At 45.6% G+C, this 23,265-nt stretch overlaps 1 protein-coding gene across 6 annotated transcripts in view; it reads left to right on the forward strand.

Moving 5' to 3' along the window:
* The window catches only part of LOC142585676 (uncharacterized), a 126,642-nt gene that overhangs the window by 26,384 nt on the left and 76,993 nt on the right, over nt 1-23,265 (forward strand). For 4 of the 6 annotated variants that reach the window (XR_012829121.1, XM_075696617.1, XM_075696633.1 and 1 more), the window contains exon 3: nt 20,450-21,907. The exons of 1 other annotated variant lie outside the window; for it this stretch is intronic. Coding sequence is in view for 4 of the 5 variants with exons in the window: in XM_075696617.1 (XP_075552732.1) it covers nt 20,450-21,907 (1,458 nt within the window). In the remaining variant the exon portion in view is untranslated. Of the gene's footprint in view, nt 1-20,449; nt 21,908-23,265 lie in introns of those variants that run through there. One more of the 6 variants, XM_075696646.1, reaches the window with a different exon arrangement.

The following is a 23,265-nucleotide window of genomic DNA, read 5'->3' on the forward strand; positions in this document are numbered from 1 at the left end:
TCCGCATGGAAGGAAGCCATAGTGGTTCCTGTATTGAAACAAGGCAAGGACCCCTCCTCCGTGGCAAGTTTCCGCCCGATAGCCCTCACAAGTTGCATTTGTAAGGTGTTTGAAAAAATGATTAATCGGGGACTCATTCATTTCCTTGAACTGAGCAAAATACTTGATCCCTATCAGTGCGGCTTCCGAGAAGGGCGCTCCACAACTGACCATCTTGTACGTGTAGAAGCAAATATCCGGGACGCATTTGTACACAAACAATTCTTCTTATCCATATTCCTCGATATGGAGAAGGCGTACGATACGACGTGGCGTTACGGAATCTTAAGAGACTTGTCAGAAATGGGCATCCATGGTAACATGCTAAACCTAATAGAAAGCTATCTGTCCACTCGTACCTTCCGGGTAAAAGTCGGTAATGTACTTTCGCGTCCTTTTACGCAAGAAACGGGTGTACCCCAAGGAGGCGTGCTCAGCTGCACACTCTTCATCGTGAAGATGAACACGCTTCGCGCTTCATTACCATCGGCAATCTTTTATTCTGTCTACGTGGACGACATACAAATAGCTTTCAAATCCTGTAACCTCGCAGTGTGCGAGAGACAGGTACAGCATGGCCTGAACAAAGTCTCAATGTGGGCAGACAAGAATGGATTTAAGATCAATCCTAACAAAAGCTCTTGTGTTCTTTTTACAAGAAAGAGAGGCCTGGTTCCGGATCCTTCCTTCGAACTGTGTGGACAACGAATATCTGTCAGCAAAGAGCACAAATTCCTAGGTATCATACTTGACTACAGACTCACTTTCATTCCACACATTAAATATCTGAAAAAAAAAATGTCTAAAAACAATGAACTTAATGGAACTTCTATCCCAGACTACATGGGGTAGTGACAGGAAGTGTTTAATGAACTTATACAAGAGCCTAATTCGGTCTCGATTTGATTATGGTGCTGTAGTATATAACTCTGCCACCCTGAGCGCGCTAAAGATGCTAGACCCAGTGCACCATCTAGGAATCCGACTGGCCACTGGTGCTTTCAGATAGAGTCCCATACAAAGTCTATATGTAGAATCAAATGAGTGGTCACTTCATCTGCAGAGAACATACACCAGCCAAACATATTTTCTGAAAGTCCACTCAAATCCTCAACATCCGTGTTTTAATGCCGTTAATGACATGACATATGCTACAGTTTTTCGCAATCGTCCCTCCGTAAGACAGCCTTTCTCGCTGCGTGTGAGGGAGCTTAGTGAAGAAATGCATCTTCCACTCCTCGAGCTTCCCCTAATGCATCCAGCCAAGCTGCTACCTCCTTGGGAGTGGCAGCTGATACAATGCGACACATCTTTCATTCAAGTTACAAAGCATGCTCCTGAGGCCAAAATCAGAATGCATTTCCTAGAACTCCAGCACAAGCATTCCTGTGCAGAGTTCTACACAGACGCTTCGAAGTCAAATGCCGGGGTATCCTATGCAGCCGTCGGCCCATCCTTCTCGGAATCCGACGTACTGCATCCGGAAACAAGCATATTTACGGCCGAGGCCTACGCATTACTCTCTGCTGTGAAGCATATAAGAAAATCGAAACTTCCAAAAGCAGCGATCTATACAGACTCCCTAAGCGTCGTGAAGGCCTTAATCACATTCAGCAAACATAAAAATCCCGTATTTAATGAACTCTATTCCGTCTTGTGTAAAGCGTACTCATCTAAGCAGCATATCATAATATGCTGGGTACCTGGCCATAGGGGAATTGAAGGCAACGTTCTGGCGGACCAGATGGCCACGTCGATCGCATCGCGAGCCGCTAACCCTACCGCTGAGGTGCCTGTCACCGATCTGAGGCCTTTCTTGCGAAGGAAGCTGCGAGCCCACTGGCAACACATGTGGGACGCGGAAACGGATAATAAGCTCCTCCTGATAAAGCCATAGTTAGGATTCTGGCCCTCTACTACAAAATCGCGCCGAACAGATGTCCTATTCTGTCGGCTAAGAAAAGGACACACATTTGGCACCCATAACTTTCTACTCACCGGAAGTGAGCCTCCAACCTGTGGTAGATGCGGGGAGAGGCTGACCGTACTCCACGTCCTCCTGGAGTGTCGGGAAGCCGAATCTGAGAGAAAGAGACATTTTTCCTTAGCATACCGACAGCACATTCCCCTTCATCCTGCGATGTTTCTTGGTCCAGAACCGCTTTTTAATACAGACACAGTCCTAAGTTTTCTCAGAGATGTGGTCTTACGTGTTATTAGTCCCATGCATTCGTAGTGCCTCCTCTCTCCAGAGGATGCCAATGCGATAATTGTTTTGCGTAGCACATGCCTCCAGGCCCTTGTGTTTTCAAGGGCTCTAAGGAGGCAGTAGTGCTCAAGCATTTCTTATAATCTGATATATTTTACCTATCGTAATATTCTTTTTAAATGCATCGAAATGTTCATAGTACAAGTCATATGTCATTGTCAAAATTTTATTACACAGATTTTACGCACTTTAGAGCGTATATTTTAAGGCCCCTTTACAGCCACGTCACACCAATTTCATAGTAATCATAGTTACACTGCACACCCACTACCACAGACATGGCGCTCTTTGGCCATTCCTGGCCCATGCGCCATAAAACCCAATACATCATCATCAATGGAACGTCAGAGGTCTTCTTAGGAACCTTGATGACGTGCAAGAACTTATCCAAAAACACAATCCAAAAGTGCTGTGTCTACAGGAAACACACTTAAAACCACAACACACAAACTTTCTCCGACCGTATGTCCAGTTTCGCAAAGATCGCGATGATGCTGTCATATCATCAGGCGGTGTTGCCATTTTTATTCATAAAAGCATTTCATGTCGGCGTTTACAGCTACAAACGCCCCTTGAAGCAGTGGCGGTTCAAGTTGTTCTCCTAAATAAACTCGTCACGATTTGCTCGATTTACGTACCCCCACACTACAAATTAAACAAACATGAATTTCAGTCATTTATAGACGAATTGCCAGAACCTTATGTTGTTCTTGGCGATTTCAATGTGCACAGCTCCCTGTGGGGCGACTCTCGTATAGATGCGCGAGGTCGTCTTGTTGAACAGTTCCCTTTTTCTTGTGGTGCGTGCCTTCTGAATAAGAAGGAACCCACATATTACTCTCTAGCAAGCAGAACCTTTTTTTCAATCGATCTCAGCATAGTTTCTCCTTCTATTCTGCCTGAACTCGAATGGGAAGTTACAAAGAACCCTTACGGAAGCGATCACTTCCCCATACTAATACGAACACCTAAAGAAAACGAATATCCACCACAGGCACCTCGGTGGAAGATTGAGACAGCTGATTGGGATAAATTTCGAACTCTTACTGGTATCTCATGGCATGACATCTCCTCGTTAGAAATTGATGCTGCTGTGGAGTATTTTACAGCCTTGATAATAGATGCTGCATCTAAATGCATATCACAAGTAAATGGCTTGGCATGTAAACGGTGTCTCCCGTGGTGGAACGACGATTGTAGGATCGCTCATAAGAAACAAAACAAAGCATTGGGGTTGCTATGCGCCTCCCCCACTGCGGAGAATCTTATAAACTTTAAAAAAGTAAAATCCCAAGGCAGGTGGACCTGCCGACAGGCCAGAAGAGAGAGTTGGCAAACGTTTTTATCGGGTATCAACTCGTATACAGATGAGGCCAAAGTCTGGAACAGGGTTAGTAGGATAAGAGGGCGACAAACATACTCCCTCCCTTTGGTAAACACACAAGGCGCAACCCTGCAAGACCAGGTAGATTCACTTGGGGAGCACTTTGAGCGTGTGTCGAGCTCAATCAATTATTCCCAGTCCTTTCTTAAACATAAAGAAATTATAGAACGTAAGCCAATCATACGAAAATCCAGGCAGAATGAACCGTATAACCGGCCTTTCAGTATTGCCGAGTTCAGAGCTGCCTTGAACACATGCAAAAGCACTGCACCGGGACCTGACAGAGTCATGTATGACATGATCAGAAACCTACATACTGACACACAAGTTACACTGCTTACACTATTCAACACTACTTGGGCTTCCGGATACCTCCCATCCACATGGAAAGAAGCGATTGTGGTTCCTGTTCTGAAGCACGGAAAAGATTCTTCCTTGGCGGCAAGTTACCGTCCGATAGCTCTAACTAATTGTCTGTGTAAGCTTTTTGAGAAAATGATTTTTCTGGCGATATGCTCAGACCTTGTTCACACAAGTAGCTCGCTGTCAAAGTAGCCGCTCTTTGAAGCCGTGCACGTATCTGAGGACGTGTGACTGCCGAAGTCCAGACAAAGATGTCATCTGCTTATATTGAAATTTTGGTGGTAGTTGGCAAGTGTTCAGCAAGCCCAATAAGAGCGAGGTTGAATAGCGTCGGGCTGAGAGCACCGCCTTGAGGAACGCCCCTGCTGGTATAGCGTCGCGTAGTTGGGCCATCGTCAGTTAACACATAGAATGATCTTGCAGAAAGGTAACTTGCAATCCACAAAAATACTCGACCACCTAGGCTAACCGTCACAAGAGCGTCGAGAATCGCCTCATGTAAGACATTTTATCGTATGCCCCTTTCACATCCAAGAATAAAGCTGCAGATAAATCATATGAAACAAGATCAACTACATTGTCGATGGAAGAGCGGTCACGTCGGAAACCAGCCATGGAATTCGGATAAATCTTGTAGTATTCAAGGTACCATTCCAGGCAGCCAAGGATAATCCGTTCCATTATCTTTCCTACACAGATGGCCAACGCTATTGGGCGGTAAGAGGTGAGCTCTAGCGGGGATTTGCCCTGCTTCAAGATTGGCACCAGGCGGCTCACTTTCCATTCGTCAGGAACATTTCCCTCCTGCCATGAGGTGTTGTAGAGACTCAATAGTGCTATCCGTGCGGATTCTCCGAGATAGCACAAGGCTCGGTATGATACACCATCTGGGCCTGGAGATGACGAGCGCCTGCAGAGAGCTAGTGCTGCCTCGAGCTCCTCCATTGAAAAAGGAAGGTCCATGCGGCAGTCACGGGAATGGGGGACGTCATCTCGGGCTGGAGGGTCTGGACGTGTCGCTTGGTCTGCCATCCGCGCACAAAAGCCTTCTGCAACATCGATGTCTTGCCGCCCTTGGAAAAGCGCAAGTGCCTTGAATGGAAAACGCTGTTCCGGAAGGCAAGGCAGACCTTGCACCGTTTTCCAAATGTGAGACAGCGGCTTGCGGGGGTCGAGTGTCTGGCAAAACGTTGCCCAACGTTCAGACGCTAATCTATCCATTCGACGCTGAATCTTCTTTTGTATCCTCCTGGCTGTCCTAAGGTCATGGATTGATTTTGTACGCCGGTATCGACATTCCGCCCGGCGACGAAGTGCGCGAAGTCGCTCTAATTCTATGTCGAAGTCGTTTCGCGTGTAAGAGATCGTCAGCATGCGAGTGGCATTTTGCATCGTATCTTTAATTGTTTGTTCTTTCCCAGAGGGTAGGCCCTCGCTGCAGGCATCTTCCATATCAGATTTGAAGTTGGCCCATTGAATCGTCCGAATGGTATTCCGTGGGCCAGATCTAGACGGCAAGCCTTTGATGTTCAGATAGGTGGGAATGTGATCACTCCCATGTGTCTCAATATCTGGAAACCACTTCACACATCTGGCAAGAGAGTTGGAGACGAAAGCAAGGTCGAGGCAGCTGCTGTATGTCACGCCTCGAAGAAAGGTGGGGCTACCATCGTTCAAGAGAGTAAGGCCATAGTTGTAGGCGATGCTTGATAATCTTCGTCCTCTTGCATTTGTCTGTGTACTTCCCCATGCTGGATGGTGTGCATTGAAATCTCCTATGATGACCCATGGGGCAGGGCAAACACTCAAAATATCTGCTAATCTTTTAGTGTCGAAATTGCTGGAAGGCGATATATACACGCCTATGAGAGTAAACAAGAGTTTGTTCTTTTTAACTGTGATGCAAATATACTGATTGTCGTCATGGGGCACAAACCAATGATGCCTTATGTCATCTCAATCAATGGGTGGACCATTTCCTATGTCAGAACCCACAGATTTCTTGGCGTAATTATCGACCGAGACCTCAGTTGGAGCCCGCACATGGCCTACATGAAACGGCGCCTGACAGCAACCTCCCAGTTGTTTAAATACTTGACAGGAAAGACGTGGGGGATGTCAGTAGACGCAATGCTGAGACTCTACAGAGCTCTCTTTCTCGGTTTTTTAAGATACAGTCTACCTGTACTGAACAACACCTGCAAGACAAATATTCGTGTTCTGCAGGCAGCACAAGTTCAAGCACTCAAGAGTTTGTCTTGGTTTGCCCAGATGCACGTCAACTGAGGCAACTATTGCGATTGCTCGGGACCATCCAATGCAAACTCTCATCGCGGTGGAAGCCCTGAGAACGCATATCAGACATTTTGCATGTGCCCCCTATCACCACCTTGCAACACTACCTTCAGATAGGCACCAAGCATCATTCTCTAAAACTATCGTCAAGTACAATGACAAACTTCCCTCGGGCTTCACCACTGCATCTAAACCATCGATACCCCCTTGGTGCTTTGTCAGCCCCACAGTCCATCTCAGCGTACCAGGAATCGGGAAAAAGTCTGATTTGTCGTCGCCTGTGCTGAAACAACTGTCTCTGCTTCTTCTGCACGAGAGGTACGCGGACAGTGCACATATTTATACAGATCGTTCCACAAACATCCAGTGTTCGTCTGGTGCTGTGGTCGTCCCAGCAATAGGTATTACCATCAGCTTTAGGACTGACCACCCAACGACATCTACATCTGCGGAACTAGCTGCCCTTCGCACTGCACTTTGTTTCATCAATCGGGAACCACCTCGACAATGGTCAATTTTCAGTGACTGAAAGGCAGCCCTACAATCTGTGCTATCAGCTCTGCGTCGCGGGCCATTCAAACAGCTCGTGCTCGATATTAGATGCCTACTTCATACATCACATGAGAAAGGACATCACATGACGTTTCAGTGGCTGCCAAGTCACTGTGGCGTCATAGGAAATGAAGACGCCGATAAAGCCGCTCGAACAGCTCTTGAAGCTGCACAGGAAGAGGCCATACCACTTTCACGGTCCGACGCAGCCAGAAGCCTTCAAGTGCTTGCACGGGAGATCACGCTCTCTCTATGGTGCACACCAAGCAGCCAGGCCAACCGCAGCAATCATCAACACGACCTCCCCTCATTGATGCATCTGTGTATGCCAACTGGACTCCGCCGAAGTGACTCCGCCCTGCTTTATCGCTTATGGCTAGGGGTGGCCTTCACGAAATCCTACTTGTTTCGCATTGGAATGGCCGACAACGCTCTCTGCAATGCCTGTCTTTGCGAGGAGACGCTGGAACACATTCTGTGCGACTGTCCTGAATATGATGTTCCGAGACAGTCCATGGAGTCCGTTCTAGCGCACCTGGACAATAGACCATTGTCAGTTGCAACCATTTTCACATATTGCCGACAGAAGACATCGCAGCTGAAGGCGACGAAGGGACTACTTCGGTTTATGAAGGATACGGGCTTGGACAAGCGGCTGTGACAGTGATGTCGTGTACCGCGCAAGAGTGACGGACTGTAACTGACGATGTGTTTGCTGTGTTATGTGCTCTCTCTCTCTCTCCTCCCATCTTTCATCCCCCCCCATCCTGCTCCCATGTGTAGGGTAGCAAACCGGTCAGGCTACACTGGTTAACCTCCCTGCCTTCCTTCTCCACTTTTTCCTTCCTTGAAGAAATGATAAATCGCAGACTTATACATCTCCTTGAGCTCAACAATATGCTCGATCCATATCAGTGTGGATTCCGAGAAGGGCGGTCGACAACCGATCATCTTGTGCACATTGAAGGAAATATCCGCGATGCATTTATACATAAACAGTTTTTCCTATCGATATTCCTCGATATGGAGAAGGCATATGACACGGCATGGTGTTACGAGATCTTGCGAGACCTGTCGGAAATTGGCATCCGTGGAAATATGCTGAACACAATTGAAAGCTATTTGTCAAATCGTACCTTCCGAGTAAAAGTCGGTAATGCACTCTCACGTCCTTTTACGCAAGAAACGGGTGTACCCCAAGGAGGCGTGCTCAGCTGCACTCTCTTTATCGTTAAGATGAACACGCTACGTGCTTCACTGCCACCGGCCATTTTTTATTTCATATACGTAGACGATATACAAATAGGCTTCAAATCCTGCAACCTCACAGTATGTGAGAGACAGGTACAACAGGGCTTGAACTCTGTTTCCAAGCGGGCAGACGAAAGCGGATTTAAAGTGAACCCCAACCAAAGTTCTTGTGTGCTTTTCACAAGAAAGAGAGGACTCATTGCAGAACCCAGTATCGAAATGTATGGTCAGCGAATTCCTGTGAATAAAGAACACAAGTTCTTAGGCATCATACTTGATTCTAAATTAACTTTTATTGCACACATAAAGTACCTCAAGGTCAAATGCTTAAAAACAACGAACTTACTTAAAGTGTTATCCCACACAACATGGGGCAGCGACAGGAAATGTTTAATGATTCTCTACAAGAGCCTCATTTGATCACGGTTGGACTACGGTGCCGTGATCTTTCATTCTGCAGCCCCGAGCGCGCTAAAGATGCTAGATCCGGCCCACCATCTAGGAATCCGACTGGCCACTGGAGCTTTCAGAACAAGTCCTATTGAAAGTCTATATGCAGAATCAAATGAGTGGTCACTTCATCTGCCGAGAACATACATCAGCCAAACATATTTTCTGAAAGTCCACTCTAATCCTCAACATCCGTGTTTTAATACCATTAACGATATCACATATGCTACACTCTTTCATAATCGTCCCTCTGTAAGACAGCCTTTCTCGCTGCGTGTGAGGGAGCTTAGTGATCAAATGCATGTCCCACTCCTCGAGCTCCGCCTAATGCATCCAGCCAAGCTGCTACCTCCTTGGGAGTGGCAGCTCATACAATGCGATATATCTTTTGTGCAAGTCACAAAGCATGCTCCAGAGATTGAAATCCAAATGCATTTGCGGGAACTCCAGTACAAATATTCCTGCACGGAGTTCTACACAGATGCATCGAAGTCACACGACGGGGTGTCCTATGCAGCCGTCGGTTCGTCCTTCTCGGAATCCAACGTACTACATCCGGAAACCGGTATCTTTACGGCTGAGGCCTACGCACTGTTGTCGGTTGTAAAGCATATAAAGAAATCAAAACTCCAGAAATCAATTATATATACGGACTCCCTTAGTGTTGTGAAGGCCTTGATCTCATTCTGTAACCATTAAAATCTGGTAATTAATAAACTCTACTCTGTCCTGTGCAAAGCATATATATCTAACCAACATGTGATTATATGCTGGGTGCCTGGACATAGGGGCATCGAGGGTAACATTCTAGCGGACCAGATGGCCACATCAATTTCAATGCATGCAGTCAATCTTACTGCTTCGGTCTGTGTCACAGACCTGAAGCCTTTCTTAAGAAGAAAACTGCGAAACTACCGGCAACGCTTGTGGGACCTGGAAACAAATAATAAACTGCATGTAATAAAGCCACAATTAGGTTTCTGGCCTCCTGTAACAAAATCCCGCCGGACAGATGTCCTATTCTGCCGTCTGAGAATAGGACACACTTTTGGCACACACAACTTTTTACTCACAGGAAACGAGCCTCCAACCTGTGGTAGATGCGGGGAGAGGCTGACCGTCCTCCACGTCCTACTGGAGTGTCGGGAAGCCGAATCTGAAAGAAACATTTTCTCTTAGCATACCGGCAGCACATCCCCCTTCATCCTGTTATGTTACTTGGTCCAGAACCACTCTTTTACACCAGCGCCATCCTAGATTTTTCGAAAGATGTATTGCATGTTATTAGCCCCACACGTTCGTAGTGCTTCCTCTCTTCAGAGGATGCCGCTGTGATAATTATTTTGAATAGCACATGCCTCTAGGCCCTTGTGGTTCAAGGGCTCTGGCGAGGCAGTAGTGCTGTAAGCAATTTAACATCTTGCATATTTTAAGCAATGCATCATTCTTCTACGATGGATTTTAATGTTCATAGTATTCGTCATTAGTCATCGGCATAATTTTATAACACGTAGATTTTACGCACTTTACAGCGACTATTTTTAGGCCACTTTACAGCCAAGTCACATTTTCCATAATACATTGTTAACACTACCACTTGTCATGGCGCTCTTTGGCCAAACCTGGCCCTTGCGCCATAAAACACCACACATCATCATCATCAACACAAGTATTTCATTTGTATTCAAAATTTCTAATGTCCATACAACCTTTGTTTAATACAGTTGAAGTTTGATATCACAAGCTTTTTTTTCAGTTTTCATCTGAGCTCTGTTGAACTCCACATATTTCTTCGAACAATTTAAGAAATTAATTTTGTTTCAGGGTTTCAATTTAATAAAGTGCATGCTCATTGCATGCAGATACTTAGAGCCTGTGTGGAAAACAACAGAAAAACGTTGTCCAACAGTGAATTTATCTTTTGCAAAGCATCCTTCTGCAAGCAAATGTTGTCAACAGGTGCATATAACACTGACTGTCGAGCAGATTACAGTAAGGACGGAACATACCACTGTTCTATCTGTTATGCTGAGTAACCATGATAGGCGTGCTCCATTCAGGATCGTATTATTGTGGATATCCTCCCAAGTGTGTCATTGGTCAGCCAGAACCGATAAATACTAGGGGTGTGCGAATACCAGAATTTTCGAATATGGCTCAAATACAAAAACTTCCCATAGAATATTGAATGACATGCACATGCACTTATTAGTACGCTGGCTTATTTTGACATGTTCGAACATTGCAATTACATTGTCATAAATTAAACTATTAAGTCATTATACTAAAAGATTGCATATTTGGCTCATGTTAGCTTAGGAAAATTTAATATCTGCTAGTTGTCTGTTCTCACCAACCTGTGCCTTAATATATACCGCATCATTTTCCCGTTAACTCGGATACATCTGACCCTGCATCAGTCGTCACTCATCGCATTTGCTGTCGAGCAAGAAGCTCAGGATTGGGGGGTGGAACCTGCAAAAGTGTGCCCCCTCGCAGTTTGCAAACCCGTGCCCCTTGCTACTGAGAGGCTGACTTTTCTGCAAATCTTAGTTTTCCAGTGGCTAAGCAGGTTTTACAGGCGAAATTTTGCCAGCATCGTGAAATTGTAGCAAAATTCAGCACAAAATCACACTTTCTTCGATTAAATAGAAAAAAAAAGTGCTAAGAACCATATTTGCTCCCGCACAGCCAGCAATATATTCAATTTTTTTTTCGAGTCGGATGCAAATATTAAAAATAAAATATTCGATAATAACCCAAATTTCCTAATATTTGCACACCCATAATAAACACTCAAAGTGGGCTTACAAGGGTCTTGGCGATGACGAAAGGAACGCACATTGTCTCAGTGTCATCACACCGTGTTGTTGTCATGACTGAATATAGGTGAGCTTGGCCTCACGACTCGCTACACCTCTGTAAACAAACAAAATGGCAGCTTATGGTGATTACGACACACATGTACTCATTATGATACACATGCACGTGTATTCAACTTACAGAAGTTGGGCTCATAACACAATCTCTACCGTACCCATCAGTGCTTCTGAATCTGTATGTTAGTTGGGTTTCCTGCGGGATTCTTTGCATAAATACTTCTGACAAGATGCCGTCCACAAGGACCTTTCTAAAAACGTGCAGTAATTTTTGCAGTAGAAATGTTTTTATGGAAGGATGAAAGAAGACGGAGAAAGATCGCGAGACGCTGACTGCTGCATGTTGTTGGTGGTCAGCCATCTTGTCTACGCTACTCATCCTGTATGTATTGACACAAAGATGTGGGGCTCCCACACCGCAGGACGGCGTGTGCAAAGGTCGGCGCCATGAAAGATGATGCAGTGCATAAGCTGCACACTCTTCTTCTGGCCCGCCATTAAAAGCAAAACAGCTATTTTGTAAGACCCAGTCTTCAATCTACGGTACATTTTTCTGGTGGAGGCGCTGGGTGCATGCTACTACTCCCAGATCGAACCCTGCCTACGAGCCCAGTATGAAGTCTGGTCGAGCTGACTCCTGTTCACGTACGGACAAGTTGTCGACTTCAAGGACTGCCACCTGAACACGAGCCTCTACCGAATAGTCAGAAGGATGACTACATTGGTTCCGTCTTCTTCCTTAATGGCACCGATCGAGGTCATCCTTAACCAGCCACGAATCCCCACATCCTTTAATGGGGACACCTTCGACGATATTGAAGACTGCTTCGATCACTTTGAGCGTGTCGCAGAATTCAACGGCTCGACTCCAGAGCGCAAGCTACGCAACGCCTACTTTGCCCTCGAGGACTATGCGTGGACATGGTTTGAGAACCATGAGGCGGCCTTATCGACACGGGACGAATTCTGACGGCAGCTACTCAGCACATATGCCTGCCTCGATCGCAAGGAGCGAGCTGAATCTGCAATTCAGGTGAGAGTACAGTGGCCGAACGAAAGCGTAGCAATGTTTGTTGAAGATATGTGCCGACTTTTCCGACGCACGAATCCATACATGCCGGAAGAAAAGAAGGTAAGGAACTTGATGCGCGGCGTCAAGCAAGAGTTATTCAGTGGCCTAATACGCAACCCACCAAAGACCGTTGCAGAGTTTCTCGCCGAAGCCATATCAATGGAAAAGGCACTGCAGCAACGAACAAGGTAGTAAAACCGCGACGTGTCGACCCTATCGCCTGACCCTCTCGCTATAGTCTTGGACAATACCGGCGCCTTGTGGGAGCTCATTAGGCTTGTTGTTCGAGAAGAGCTCCAAAAGCTTCAGGTGGCTCAGGTATCGGATCCACGACTTGCTCTGGCTGAGGTCGTCCAGGAAGAAATCTGGTAGGCAGTACAGGTACCAGAGCGAAGCGAGACACCACAGCACGAGGTACGGCAGTCATAGCCTCGCATGTCGTATGCGGAAGCTGCGCAAAGTTCGTTGTCTCCGACTTTCACGATGTGTGCGGCGTCCCGGACTTTCATGGTGTGTGCGCCATTGAACAAGCAACTGGCGACCTCAGGACTCGCCACGTGCCATTCATGGCTGGAACACGACCACCCCGCAAGAGCGACGTATGGCGCACTGCAGACCGGAGGCCTTTGTGTTTTCATTGCGGTGAAGCCGATCACCTCTACAGGGCGTGTCCCTACCACCGGGCTGGGCTCCGTGGATTTTCACTGAATGCGCCGTGCCTGCACAATGGTGAACGCCCCCTGGAGATTGAAGCATACCTCGCAGACGCCAGGACCTCGTTTGCCCCACCATTCCGTGAACCACGATCACTGTCACCCGCCCGAAACAGGTCTTCCAGCCCCCTATTCACGGCGAGAGCAACGAGGCGTTGCTCACCCAGCCCAGCCTCCCAGGAAAACAGAGTCCAGCGACCTGCGGAGGTGAGGTCGCTGACGTTGCGAACGCTGAAGATCCTCCACTACAACCACCACGATATGACGTAATCTAGACGCAGAGAAAGCAGTGTAGTTCCATGTCAGTATCCTGCGACGTACCAGTTACCATAGATGACCACGAAGTCACGGCGTTAATCGACACGGGTGGGGACACGTCTGTTAGGAGCCACAATCTTGTGCGTATACTGAACAGTTTCGACGCAATGGACCGGAACTCAGATTCGTACTGCAGGAGGGCATCTCATAACTCCAATGGGCCGGCGCATGGCACGAGTCAACATTCAGAGCTTCACGTACATCGGCGACTTCGTCATTCTTCCTGAATGTTCAAAGGACCTTATACTCGGCATGGATTTCCTTCAGGCGAACTGTGCCATCATCGACCTGCGAGAGTCTAGAATCAGCTTCGCTACTGCGCAAGCCATAGTGAACAGTAATGACAACGACCGTGACATCGCGCTTCACGTAGCTGACAATCACGTCATGTTGCCACCCAAGAGCAGCGTGCTTACCCTTGTCAGATGTGACATGGAGGACGACGCCGAAGGAATTGCTGAGGCAAACATGCCCCTGCTTTTTGAGCGCCACATTTGTATAGCCAGAGGGCTTCAGGTGCGAAACAAATGTTCTGTCGTTTTGCTAACCAACTTTAGCAACGAGTATCGGCATGTACTGCAAGGAACGACAATCGCGTTTCTTTGCAAAATCACTGATGTTACTGACATTGCCACGTTGGAAACCGCATCATCTCAGCAATCTGAGTTATCCAACCTAAAAGAACAGATTCACGTTAACGCCGCTCTGCCAGACCATCAGAACGATCGTCTACTGAGTCTCGTCAATGAATTTGCGGACTGTTTTTCAACGTTGTCCAAAGTGCGGCGCCCATCCATCACAAAGCACCGCATTGTTACGGACTAGTCCGCACGTCCTGTTCGTCAGCATCCTTAGAGTGTCTCCAGTGGAAAGGGAAGCGATCAAGCATCAGGTGAAAGAGATGCTCCAAGACGACGTGATCCAGCCGTCCACCAGCCCGTGAGCCTCCCCTGTATTGTTAGTCAGACAGAAAGACAACACACTACATTTCTGTGTAGGTTACAGAAAGTTGAACCGTGTCACCAAGCACGATGTTTATCCATTGCCACGCATCGACGTCGCATTGGATCGTCTACAACATGCCAAGTTTTTTTTGTTTGTTGGATCTTAAATCGGGGTATTGGCAAATCGAAGTTGATGAACAGGATCGTGAAGAAACAGCGTTTGTGACACCTGAGAGGCTTTATGAGTTCAAAGTTCTTCCCTTCGGTCTTTGTTCCGCACCTGCCACCTTTCAGCGGACGATGGATACCGTGCTTGCTGAACTCAAATGGCAAACCTGCCTTGTATACTTGGACAACGTCGTCGTGTTCTCGAGCACGTTTGACGAACATCTCACACGACTCAAGAGTGTCCTCACTGCGATCCATACTGCCGGCCTCACCATCAAGCCTGAAAAATGCTACTTTGGGTTTAAAGAGCTCAAATTTCTTGGCCATGTCGTTGGTTCATGTACCTGAGGCTCAAAACTGTGAGGATCGGTGCTAAACTTATTACACAGGTTCTCCAAGATGAACGAAGAAACAAAACAGCTGTTATCCCGTACATTCATGGAATATCCCACAAACTATAAAATATAGGACAAAGAGCAGGTATCGACATTGTTTTCTCTGCTCCAAAAAACTTGCCCAGCTTTGTGTCAGAACCAATCCTGCTGCAAAGAAATGTAGTATTTGCAGCATTAATCATAGAAAAAGTATAGTTTGTTCGAAAGGTGTTGTGTATAAGATACCTCTGAAATGCGGTAGGTCGTATATAGGACCGACAGGTAGATGTCTTAACGTTAGGTTGCAAGAACACAGCAATAAAGTGCGCAAAGGGTGGGACGGCTTTCTAGGTGTTCATTGCGCACAATGCGGCTGCGTCTAGATTTTTGAAGAAACCACTATCTTAGCTAGGCATTCTAATGAATGTACCAGACTTATCATTGAAGCAGCAGCAATTGCCGGAGGTGACTCAGTTAGTAAGCCATCAATTGCATTAACAGACGAAGAACTGGTTTTTCTGAGGTCACACATGCGCGCTCGTTCATCTTAGGTCATGAATTTTGAATGCATACTTATGTCGGGTTGGCGCTTTGTAGGTGGCGCTTTTGTGTTGGTGTCTCAGGATATGTACGTTTGTTTCTGAAAATAAAATTCAGTTGGAAGTCAGTGCTTGTCTTCGTCGTCCTTTTTGTCCCTCGTCTATGTATGCGCTGTAAGTGACGATTGATACCATGGAATGCCAACTAGCCTGCATCCAAACCTTGCTTCGATAAAGGCAGGCTGAGTTCCGTTTGGCGGCACGGCTGCCTTGGAATTTTTCACTGATTTCTGCACTTGGGCATCACTTTTCGTATTCTTTTTACACATTATTTAGACGTTTCGCATATTCAAAAAGTCTTCGAGCGCAGCCTTCTGCGTCGGATTACATCTACAGCCACAGCTCGTTATCGTCAAATATTGTTGAAAATGTCCATCGCTGGTATGAAATAGCGTCAAAATGTAGCAAAACATGCATATCTGCGCATATGTGCCATGTTGTTACACACTGAGACGAGTCAATATGAGCGGCCGAACCACTTAAACAACCGCAACTGTGATACAGATACATATATTACGGGCTGTTAACTCATTCTCGCTTTTCTTTAACTCCGTCATACTTACAGTTTTAGCGGGACATAGAGCATTATTAGAGAAAACTGTGCTCACATAAGTGCTCATTTGTAGGCCATGTTGTTCTCTCACGAAAACGCGCGGAAGCCATCGCTCACACGGCGTTGGTATAAATGAGCGAGGCGGTTGTTTATGCTGCTGTATACCGAATACACTGTCTCTTGTTTGCCGCTTGACGCAGAGGCAAACAGTGCATCTCTGAAATTGAGAAATGTGTCTGCAAAGCAACATGTACAGGCCCACCCATATATGTAGCGAATGCGGCCAACAGCCTACAGATACGGCAACGTACAGACGTTGGCACAGCGCTGTGTTGCTGCTTACCGCTTATTGTGTACGCGCCATGCAAAGTGTAGCTGATTTCAAATCGCTTAGGCCAGAATTGAACTATAAAAGCAGTTTCGTTCGACCTAACTGCTTACATTTCAGTTCAGGTCTGCCGATAGCGAGTGCACGAACTCGACGGCGCCAGGTTAACCTTCGCTGAACAGGATCGACATTGGCTCAAACTTCGTGGGCACGGCTTGAGAGGGTTAAGGCTTGTGCATTTCAACTTGGTAGGCATGTATGACTCATTTTGAGCACGACTAATTATATATACAAGCGAAGACGCTGTCGCTATTGTGTTGTCGATTCGCCAGCCGATCGCACGGGGTTCAGTTGAACGATGGTCGGCACGCTGATTTTGCCGGTGCCTTCGACATAAAAGCCTGCTGCAGTACAACTTGTGCTCATCGGTTGCATTGTTGTCGACCTGGTATGATAAAAAGGTTTCAATGATGCACAACAGTCGGTCAATCATTGGAGTGAGCATCTTGTCGGTCTCGTATCGACCCAGTGTTGCCGCGCCCTACGAGTACGTGCAGTCAGGAACGCGCTGCCACCACCAGCAAGTGAGGACTGACGCTGCAAAAGGACATCAGCAACGTGATGTACTTAAGTGTCGCCCAAGTGTAACGTACGGTTTTTTTCGTTAAATTAGCCAGCCATTCATGAAAGGCGGCAACTACTTGGCTCACGGTGTAGTCCGGACAACTCGGACGATGCCCTGGTCGCTTTCTCTTTTAAAGTTGCGGTCTTACGCTACGCACGTTTTTGGCACCGCACCGACGTTGAGCTACCAGTAGAGTTTCAATGCGGTACACGGCACGAGTGCTTGCAGCAGCGTGCGTCCGAGCGCTCTTTTTTTTTTCTTTCGGGCACTTCCCAGCGTGCGGCCACGCGTGCGACCCTTCCAAAACGTTTCGCGTCTAATCCGCTAGGGCAGGGCGCATGCACCGTCGCGCCATGAAAGAGGCGGATTCTTCACCCACCATGCGTCGAAACGGTGCTTTACCACCCGGGGGTCCTGTTACGGAAAGGTGAGAGACAGAGGAAGAAGATAGCGAGACGCTGGCTGCTGTGTGTTGTTGGTGGTCAGCCATCCTGTCCACGCTGACTCATCCTGTATATATATATATATATATATTGTAAATACAGCCTTTATATACTCCTAACATCCCCGTAACAATATAAAGACTTCGAATGAATTCAATTTGCAAACTAGCTAAGTTTTTCGCTGCAAGTTAGGCTTCATTATATTGTTACAGCGCAACCAAGAGTGGCGCCAGTCAGAAGACAATTCGACGTGAGGAGGTGGAAGCGGTCTCGAGACTCATCTTGTTTATGCATCGTTCTCTCTTGTAAATATCGTAAACACATTTTTGTGCTATGTGACGTCTGCAACATAACAAATTCGTGGAGGGGCTGCATAGCCAAGAGAAACAACAATGGAGTCTAGAGGAAATTGAATGTCCTGATGTCAGCTGTCATACTGGATCTTTTGTGCGGCCTGAGACTCGGTGAGCCTGAAGCCGGCAGTCTGGCATGATCAAACCAAAGCCTTCTCCGCCCTCATACACTTGTTCACGGCTCCCCTGTTGCTGACTCATTACGATCCATCTGCCGCCACTGAACTTCACACGGATGCCAGTGGCTTTGGGATTGGGGCTGTACTTGTTTAATGGTAGCGTAACGCATAGTGCGTAATTGCATGTGCCAGCCGCCTCCTGTCACCCACCGAGAGGAATTTTTCAATTTCCGAACGGGAGTGCCTGTTGTTCGTTTGGGCAATTGCCAAATTCTGCCCCTTCTTGTACGGCCACACGTTTCGTGGTTACCGATCACCATGCCTTGTGCTGGCTCGCCTCGCCTAAAGAACCCACTGGACGATTAGATAGATGGGCATTGCGGCTCCAAGAATATTCATTTGCTGTTTTAACAAGTCAGGCCGTTTGCACAAGGACACTGACTGCCTCTCCCGTCATCCTGTAGACCACCCTGAATATGATGTGCATGACACCGACTGTTGCGCCCTATCCATTTTTGATCTTTAGACATCCGCACTGAACAACAGTGTGATGACTGCTTACGTGTTCTCATCGATCATCTCAATTCTGGACATTCGGAGCCCATGCTGTGCATGTTTGTGCTCCGCAACAAAGTTCTCTACTGTCGCAGCTTACGCCCTGAAGGACCAGAATTTTTACTCGTTGTACCACGCCATCTCAGTGTTTCATGTACTTACGAGTGTGTGCGGCACCTCTTCTACTGGCCAAGCCTGTACCGCTCTCTGCACCGCTACGTTGCAGCCTGTTCACTCTATCAGCAGCGGAAAAACCTGCTGGGCTACCTGCTGGACGCCTTTACCCCATCAATGTGCCCTCAGAGCCATTCTTTCACGTCGGTGTCGATCTTCTCAGCCCTTCTCTGATGTCGAAATCTGGCAATAAGTGGGTCGTTGTTGTGACTGATTACGCGACCCATTATGCAAGCTTTGCGCGCAAGCTGTGCAACTTAGATGTCAGATTTCCTTTTTTGATTTCCATCACGGCGCACAATGGCAGCTCCTCACTGATCGCAGCCGCACCTTCCTGTTCAGAGTAGTTAAAGACCTACGTACTTTGCTTCTGTTCTGCCGAGCACAAGTTTTCCACCGCCTATCACCCACAGGCAAACGGACTGACTCAGTTGCATGTTGCAGTGCCTGCGGGGCTCAATCGCATGTTGCCAGAAATGCTGTCTATGTACAGTACATTACCCTTCATGACCTTCGCCTATAATTTGTCCTGTTGCAAGACCGCCGTTTTTTCACCCTTTTACTTTGTTTGGCCACCACCCTTCTTTGTCTTTTGACACACTGTGTGCAGTAGTATAAATTTTCTACTTTGTGGGTTTTGCAAGCATGCATGCACGATGTGTTCCACTGTTGAGGGCTGTATGAAAGGTGCAAGGTATTGCGGTGCTTTATTATACACTGCTGTTTATAATATGCGAAGTTTATTATACATTGTATTACATGTGCCGATCATTGAAAGAGTATCGTATTGTTGTCCTTGTTGCATTGAAATTCCATATATAAATGAAATTATGTCGGCTATTAAACCATTCTTTGATCAGATGCTTACTGCACAGCTGAGCGTGAGTTCATAAATGTAAACAGCACCAGGCTAAATTGTCAAACTTTAAATCATGAAGTCCTCAATCCTTATCCCAATCTCCTTGTATTTGTTGGATATTAATAGGTGCACAGAACTACTAAACTTTTGTCTGATGCAGCTTTTGTTGTGAACAGTACATATTATACTGAAAAATTCACATAGTTCTTTCCACTTAGCTAACTGGAGAGCACAATTCAGCCTTCGTTTTGACTGCTAGAAAGTGGTGAGTTGTTAAAGGTACGTCACCTGTCTGTGCAGCTGCTCGAAAATGTCAAGGTCCAAGCATCGGGCAACATGGCAAACTATCCCTACTTCATATTGGTACCTTTAGTCATGCCCTTAAAAAAATTCCTCTAAAAATATCCATGCCTTGACAAAACTTTTTGCCGCACATCCAAATTTGCTGTCTTGGTCTACAAGCCTATGCAGGTACCTGACACATGAGGGATGGAAGCCTGCAAAATAACAGAAGGCTGTGCTGTCAGATGTTTGTAACGTCACAAAAAATTGCGTACATAGTTTTCATAGTAGAATTTCTTTGCAGACACCACAAGCTTATGGCCTGTAGACCTGTATAACTGTACAGGATAAATTAGGAAAGTCATTTACCGTGTATTAAGAAAAACCCTGCACCTAAAATTAGACAGCTGAAACTTTGTTGCTCTGCAGTCTGCTGTGAAATGCTATCTTTCTCACATCTAATTATCAACCTTGTTTTCTTCAAACAGCCTAATAGCACTCAAGATGGCAAAGGCTCCTCCTGCAATGTCTCAAGTGCTGAAGCCGTGCCTACTGGAAACCCTGTTAATGACCCTCATGGAAACCTTTTGGCACAGTCAAAACCGGACTTGCTTGACAAGTCTCCAAGTTTCGAACTCGATACAGTCCCTCCATCATACTCCACATCACCTGACAGAGAGGTGGTTGTTGATGAACACACATTGGAAGTGGTGAGAAGTGGATATGAGAGTGAGCTAGAAGAAGACCCAGTTCCACATTCTGTACCAAAATTGCGACTCTTGCCATCATCCGCAAAGGCCTTATCTGAGCTGCTACCCAACTTTCAGCCTAGCAAGTCCATTGGACTCTTGAAGCATCTGTGCATTGACTCACACCCACTTATAATTGAATGCACAAGAGAACCTCAGCTGGTAAAGAAGCCACTGCTAAATATAATTGCTGAGCGACAACCATCAAAGAGTGAAAATCTAACAGCAAACGGAATGTCAAGCTCTTTTGGAAAGGAGCGATCAAGAAAGAAACTAGACTTTCAAGCTGACACAAATGGTGTAGCTGTATCAACGTTTTGGAGGCAACATGGAACATTTTCTACAAGTAAGAGTGCAAATCTTCATGGGAAAGAAGAAAGGTCTGCTGAAAAAGAATCAAAGAGCAGACATTCCAAGATGCATCATGTAGAAGTTTCAAAAGGCAGCACACCTGAGAATCAAGAAGTAGCATCAGTTAAAAAGCATATGTCAGACGTTGCATCCATGTCAAAGGGTCAACGCACAACTGTCGCTAAGATCCAAAACGAAGAAAAATCTGTACATGCCTGTGAAATGGAAAGTCAGAAACACAACTTATTTGGAAATCGGCTAGTTGTGGCAGCCAGAAAGTGCACACTAGATCTTGCAGCATTCAGGCCAAAATCTCACAGTACACCTATTGTTCCTATGAGACATATTACTTTAAATGCAGATCCTAGTATTCCAATGGAGCTCGGCCCTGTGTTACCAAGAATACTTAAAAGAACTGCACTGAAGTTGGAAGCACAGCCTGTCTCTTCAGACATCATTCATGCTGCCAAAAATGCACCGCATATGAGTTCCATTTCCCCATGCACACCAGCTCAATATCAACAGCACAGCAGAGCTACTTCGCACTCATTAACAAAACAGAGGCAACATATAACATGTCCAGATAACATTGCTTATGGAGGAGCTGACAAAAGCAATGAATCATCTATTGGCAAGGCAGGCAAAGTTATTTTGGTAGAGCAGCAAGATGTTTGTATTCCTAGACATCAAGACTGTGATAGTGCAAAACAGTTGTGTTTGCCAAAGCATAACCGAAGCCAAGACTGCGCTGAAGATATGCAAGCCAGTGAAAAACGCCTTGCACGACTACATGTCTCCTTCTTTGATGGTCAAAGTAGGCATTTGGGGCGCAGTGTCATCAACAATGTAAGTGACTTTTGTTCTGTATATGCACATATTGCCATCTAGGCTCTTGCAAACAATTTAGCTGCAGCTTGGGCTCTTCAGCTGCATGTTTTTGTGCTGTGAGATGTTACTTTGTACTATTTTAGTTGAAAATTAAGGTTTCTGCATGTAACTGTTACAGTTCAAAAAGCATGTGCTCATGATTATGTGAAAAGGTCTTTCCTTTAGAGGACGCCAGGGCTCCTTGAGCTGTTACTACGGCATTTTGCTTGGCCGTTCCCAACAATTTCCCCGGTTACAATTATTATTATTATTATTACTATTATTATTATTATTATTATTATTGTTGTTGTTGTTGTTGTTGTTGTTGTTGTTATTATTATTATTATTATTATTATTATTATTATTATTATTATTATTATTATTATTATTATTATTATTTAAATAAATTATTGGGGGTTAATTCTCACAAAGGCACGATCCCTGAAGGAATCTACGGGTAGCTATATTACAGTTAATTGTTCGCCAAGCTTTAAAATAATTAAGTTGTGAAGATAAACACTGAATAATGCGCATACTATATTATTTTCACGTACCACACAAAATAATAGACTGTCCACTATAGCACACCAGCTCTCTGTATTGCCTTTTAAGTAAAGGTCGGCAAATATTAACTTTTTTCAAAGATGAAATGAATACTAATAGTAAGTTTCGAATATTGAATAGACAAATACAGGTGCACATATTTAAAGTAGGATATTTATTTTTATATAATGAAGCCTCTAAACTTTAGACCCTGATTTCAAGCAAGCTTTCCAAAAAAATGGCTGCTGTATGACTAGCTTACCAAAAAGGCTAAATAAATGGTCACAGCAAAAAAAATTTTTTGCAGAAATTAAAAAAAATGCTGCTGAAGATCTTGTGTGCTATAAACACATGTAAAAGTGCCCATTGCAAGAAAAGCCTCGCAGGTTGTAGTGTAAAAGAAAAAAACTGCTACATAACAACTGTCGAAGCACTAAATGACAGACTACAAGCAAAAATTACAAATGTAGGTTTCCACCATGAAACCAAATACAGAGCTCGTACTGCTAATTTTTCTTCTGCGTTGCATTGAGAACCTTGGTCATTGTCTCACTTCTGAAAATTTGTGACACTTTGTCCAGCCGACGGAGAACAGTAACCAGATGCTAACATTCAGTTGTAAAATATGTGGTTATCTTTGAAATGTCCAAAAATATCAAATAGTTACATTTTGAATACGAATACAAATAGTTAGCTTATAGTGTTTGATTCATATTTGAAACTTTGAATATTCACCCACCCCTACTTTTAAGTAATGGATGCCTGAAGCAGTGACAAAAAAAACTAACAATTGA

Source organism: Dermacentor variabilis, chromosome 1 (assembly GCF_050947875.1).
Source record: "Dermacentor variabilis isolate Ectoservices chromosome 1, ASM5094787v1, whole genome shotgun sequence".
Taxonomy (NCBI): Eukaryota; Metazoa; Arthropoda; class Arachnida; order Ixodida; family Ixodidae; genus Dermacentor; species Dermacentor variabilis.